At 43.6% G+C, this 5,636-nt stretch overlaps 1 protein-coding gene across 1 annotated transcript in view; it reads right to left on the bottom strand.

Annotated features, from left to right (window-relative positions):
• Nucleotides 1-606: 606 nt before the first annotated feature.
• LOC108580280 (zinc finger protein 425-like) overlaps nucleotides 607-5,636 on the bottom strand; it is a 6,590-nt gene continuing 1,560 nt past the window's right edge. The window contains 4 exon segments of the mRNA XM_017943991.1: nucleotides 607-971; nucleotides 1,005-1,035; nucleotides 1,982-2,170; nucleotides 2,790-3,089. Of these exon segments, the coding sequence (XP_017799480.1) occupies nucleotides 734-971; nucleotides 1,005-1,035; nucleotides 1,982-2,170; nucleotides 2,790-3,089 (758 nt within the window). The 3' untranslated portion in view covers nucleotides 607-733.

Here is a 5,636-nt window from a genome sequence, read left to right as displayed (position 1 = left end):
ATTAGAGACATCAAGTGGTGTCGCCATTCGATAGCGCAAGCGTAAGTGCAAGTATAACGTAAATCACTCACTGCCTCGGAACGGTAGGTTAGAGCGATTAGGTGCAACAAAATCGTTAAGCTTCTCCTTCCTCACAATCCACTGATCCTCCATCCTAGCACAAATCTTGCCCCTTTTCCTTCTCCGTCTTGCTTCGTACAGCAGCGAACCTAAGTTTACTTAGCACTCGCCACAACCACTGTATCACCCATAACTTTCTCTTAGAGCAGTTTTCTTTTCTTTTTTTATACATTCGTCGCCGGTAAAATCGACGATAATTTCCATATTTTGTCCGATAAGAAGCCGTAAAAAAATCAACGATAAAGACACATTCGTACATATATATATTTACATGTTTGCGCGAGAAAACAGGAGGAATACTTATAGAAACTGTTTAATACGCTGGCTTATCACAGGTATTCGGGCTAGCGTAAAACGCTAACCGGCAAAATCATAAATGAAAAAGACCGTATGTATATATAGCGATGGTATTCTTTTTTTCTTTTTCTTTCTTTAGTTCGATGTCGCTACTCGAACAACGGATTTTCGTTCGACGAAGGGTGGGGGAACAAATCGGGATGGGGGTTTTGATTACATTTGTGTGTATTCTTAAAAATACTGTTCCTAAGCGAGAAACATCACGATGACACCTTGCGCGTTCTTCGTTTCTCGTTCAACGAGCAATATCGAAGTATCAATTGTAAATGTTGGTGTGGTGCCTCTTTTTGTGATTCTCTATGCACCACTTGTGAGGACTTTTGTAAGGGCACACCTCGCACGTGAACTTCGGCTTGGCGTTCACGCATTCAAATTTTCGGTGTCTCCAGAGCGATCTGTGAACCACGTACGCCTTGCCACAGTCCACGCAAACGAAACTCCTTTCACGAATATCCGAGTTTCCACCCTGACGGAGTTGTTGTTCCCGATCGTTCCTTCGAGCGACTCGATCGTTCATCCGCTCGAACGCGTAGATGGTCTTGTAAGGCCACAACGACGCTGAAACAACAACAGCAAAATTGGTTAGTTGCCACCGATCGATCAGAAAACGCCACGGAAATGATACGGAGACATCGGGCACACACATAACGCGATCAAGGAAATTTCTCTCTCTCTCTCTTTCTCGCTCTCCCTTTCTCTCTCTCTCTTTCTCTCGGCGATTTCCTCTGTCGAAGCAGCCTGCAAAAAAATCTCAAGAATAACTCGATTCAATCACGTCACATCTCTCTCTCTCTCTCTCTCTCTCTCCGCAGGGGAAGAACACCACGCGTGTTTGCGATACGTTGCTGAAACACACTGGTGTCGAATGGTTTATTTCATCCTCGAGCGATTTAGAAATAACCTGAGCATTTCAATTTATTTCGTTAAATGGTGTTATACAATGTCATCTACTGTAGATGAGCGTATACTGCGAATTGATCGTTATAAAATACATACAAATTAATTCGTACAAGGATCTATACTATGTATCGGTATAGTGAAACTTCCCTGATCCTCTGGATTTTTCGCGAGCAGCGAAAAAAATCTTTACAGACAAAGTTACGAAGGATTGTGATAATTCGACCGTTATCAGAATCGTCCTTCTCTCACGGATAATGTCTCTTCCAAGCGAGAAATGAAAAAAAAGAACCGTCTTCTCAAGCGTAATTAATACTGATTCCGCGCGGCTCTCCCTAAAAAGATAGTCCTCCTCTCTTCACGGTTACAAACGCTTAGAGATAATTCTACGGTACGCCGCGTATAATCTCCTGATGTGTACTATTTTACTGCGATATCTTTCGTATCGATCTCCTCCTACATATATATCGGTAGTCGCCTAAGGGGTGTGACTACTGTTTCGTTTCGCCGGTGTCAGCGGCGCGATGAAACGTCTTCATGTGTCTTCTCACGCAGAACGAGTAATTGCTACGAAAGTTGCACAGATCGCAGCGAAACTTCAATACGCCTGTATCGTGAACGTTTCGTACGTGCCTCTCCATGTTCGCCTTGTAGGTGCTCTTGTAAGGGCAGATGGAGCAGGCGAACTGCGAGTTCCTCGGGTTCATCTTGCAGCCGAACTGCACGTGCCTCCTGAGCAGGTTCTTCAGAGGGAAGACCTTTTTGCAGAAGCCGCACATGTGCCGTTTATGACAGTTCGACATCGGCTGAACCGACGACGACGACGTCGATATCTTAAACTTATCGAATTCCGGATGAAGCTGTTGTTGAAGACTGTCGACAGCGGCCGGGCTGTAGCCGTCCACGTAACCTGCTACGTTCCACACGCCTGAAACAAAGGGAAAGAAACGAGATGAAGCAGTGCTCGCGAAAGATATCGACGACGGTTCTTCTCTTCGTACCCGTGTGTGTTGCGTTACTCGTGAGCGAGTGTCGGAAAATCGGATACCCTTTTGCGATTCGCGCGATCGTACAAAAGCATACAACCGAACGGAGAAATTATACATTCGCAGGAGAAGGTTGCGAAAATGAACGAGGTGGTGCACGAACCGTTCGAACGTTCAAGCTTACAACGAAGCGGCACAAGAAACGTCAAGACACTATCTTGTAACATGTTTATATTTATTGAATAATTTAAAAAGAGGACAAAGAAAGAGAAAGAGAGAGGGGGGGGAGGAGAGACAGAGAGAAGAGGAAGGCGGAGATCCCATCGATTTACCACTATTCAACAAAGTCTTACTCGAGCATCGCGATCTCTCTAGATCACACTTGGACCTGTTTCAACGACATTATCAACGTTCAACGTCTGTGTTCGCGGTAGGAAGATCCTTCGGTGCGAGACCCTGCGACAGATCGGACGGATCGAGATTTACGCTAAGCCGGGAGCCGTGAATGCACGTGTCTCATGTGCCTGAAGAGTATGTCCTTCCGGCTGGTCCTGTAGGCGCACAACTTGCAGCAGAACATCGGCGGTAGTCCGCAACCGGTGCTCAAGTGGCGTTGCAGACTTGCCTTCCAGGTGTAACCTTTGCCACACTTCGGACAGACAAAGACAGGCTTGCCGGATTGGTCCGGCGCCAGCGAGTCGTCCAACTGTTGGCCCGACAAGCAGCCTCCTAAAAATCAAAAGCGTTCAACGTTAGATAGAAAATGTGTTTGCACCTTTTCCTTTACGTTCTCCGAGCCATTTCTCTGAACGTCGAGACGTTTTCGAAATGCGCGCACGTCTGAAAGAGAGAGAAAAAAGAGAAATGAAAAGAGAGAGAAATAGACAGCACACGATCGCGTGGAAGCGAGTCGAACAGGAAAAAGAGAGAAAGGAATATGACGGTGAACGACGAACAAGGATGATCAAACAACCATTTGTCACGTTACATGTTTAGGCTAGAGGAGAAACGTTCTGGGATTAGAAAATTTCGGATTTTAGCGTGAACGATACATTTATTGCGTCAACCAAACACCTACAACTCTCTCTCTCTCTCGCTGATAGAGCACGCGAAGTGAAGAAAATTTTGGTCCGCGTAGGGCGCACACGTGCACGCGTATCGTCGTTTCGATTCATAGGGAATACCTGTAAATCTTCTCTCGCGACCGAACGAAAGATCACGATCGACAATGAGAAATACGATTAATAGATCTCCTGGATGGACGCGAAAGCTGTATGCTCGCGCACCACGTGATATTTCAGCACATTTGGCAGAAAAAATTCATGTGCTTCCGTAAACTCCTCCAGTCGCTGTACCTCTTTGCACACTTCAAACAGAGAAGCTCGTCCTTGCAACGCCTCCAAATATCGCGCGGCAGCTGATCGCAAAAAAGTCGACCCTTGACTGAAACAGCATTGAAAAGTTGCATCGGTGAGTGGTGATCTTTCGTGAAGGGTAGACAAAAGGTTGGTGTAACATCGATCGGTTGACGATACGTAGAAGGGGCGATAGAGAGGCATTATTTTTCATTTCTTTTTTTTTAAATATGGCAGGTTGCTGCGACTTGAACAAGGATTAGGATGTTTTTTTTCTTTCTTTCTTTTCTTTTTAGGGGGGAAAACGTTTTCTTCTTCGTTCTCATCCGCTTCGCGAGTAACATTTTCTCTCTCTCTCTCTCTTCGCGAGAGATCGTTTCACTCTGTCGTGTAACAGTTGTCAAAGAAAGACATCACACGAGATACGTAAACCGTGTGTATTTATTGTTTTTTCTTCTTTTTTTTTTTACGTAACAGTTTACACAACAACAAATGCTTCCTCTTAGATCGTATTTTCGTCGGTATCGCGAGTCGAGGTGAGAAACAAAAAAAAAAGAGAAAAAGGGACAGATCGCTGCGGAACTCGAGTTTTCTGGTAAAGCGCGACTGACAACGAGTAGAATAGAGAACCGATCGTCCGTGACCTCTCTCTCTCTCTCTCTCTCTCTCTCTCGGCTACGCCGGGTCATTTCGTTCGACGATGCCCCGATAACGGTGCTCGTTAATAATACCTAAAACGCTGCTGCTTTCTCTCTCCTTTCTCGGGCGTGCCGCTGCTAGCTAGCTACTACTACATATTTCCCACCGTTATCGGGGCGGCGAGAGACACATAGTTAGAGAGGTAAAAATAAAACGAGAAACAAATCATTTTTTTCACAGCCCAATCAACTACCAGACACGAGTTCGCGACACAACCAAAGAAAGAACAGTTTTCCAAACACGAGCGGAAATTCGCCGTTCTTTTATAATTCTTTTCACTTTTAGTTATACTACACGTCGTTGTAAAAGTCCTTAAGTGCACCATAGTTGGTAAATAGTTGTATCCTATGTTCAATTAGTAACGCAGTCTTAAAGGATTAATTTAATGACAATAATGTGTAATGATATAAGAATAAGTAAGAATGATGGGGTCGACGATGACCGGATAACGATGCCTGTTGACGATGAACGATGGACCGATGATGGCAATAGTGATCGACGATAATAACTATAATAAATGGTGTTGATAATGAGATAATTATAACAATGATGATAATAATAATAGCGATAATAATCGGTAGTAGTAATAGAAAGAAAGAATTAAAATAGTTCAACACGTTCAGCACCATGAAAGTGTATCGAGTTCGAGAATACACTTTGAGAAGGAGAAAGAAAGAAAAAAAAAAAAAAGACTAAAACACGCGACAGTTTGTTCGCACTTCGGATCAACGTTCGTTGATTATTCTACAAAAAGCTGTTTTAAAGCGAGCTCCTCTAATGCGACACACCGATATAACAGTAACAAATCCGGTGACAAGAAAAAACCGTATCAAAGTTTCAATTACGCTTATTCCCGAACGTAAGGACAAATCGTAACTTCAAAAAGCATCTTTCTTTCATTTCCAAATCACAACGAAGCGTATTTATCTCCTTGTACTCGAACACATCCTTGATGTACGTACAGATCTCTAACTATAAGACACTTGTCAAGAAAAGAGCACATAATTGTCCACGAATATACACCCTTCCGAACTTTTCTTCTTCTTCTTCTTCTTTTTCTTTCCTCTCTTTTTCGTACGCCCGTCGTTAAATCGCTTTTTCCCGTGCTTCAGTGCCGTTTATATATCTTATCTTATAAATATCAAGTGTCTGTGACACACAAACACACATATACACTATATGTGCGCGCGCGCGTGTATATATATATATACATATTTATATA

The sequence above is a fragment of the Habropoda laboriosa genome, unplaced genomic scaffold (genome assembly GCF_001263275.1).
Source record: "Habropoda laboriosa isolate 0110345459 unplaced genomic scaffold, ASM126327v1 scaffold9, whole genome shotgun sequence".
NCBI lineage: Eukaryota > Metazoa > Arthropoda > Insecta > Hymenoptera > Apidae > Habropoda > Habropoda laboriosa.
The sequence above is the reverse complement of the archived record's forward strand: the minus strand, read 5'-3'. Positions and strand labels throughout refer to the sequence as shown.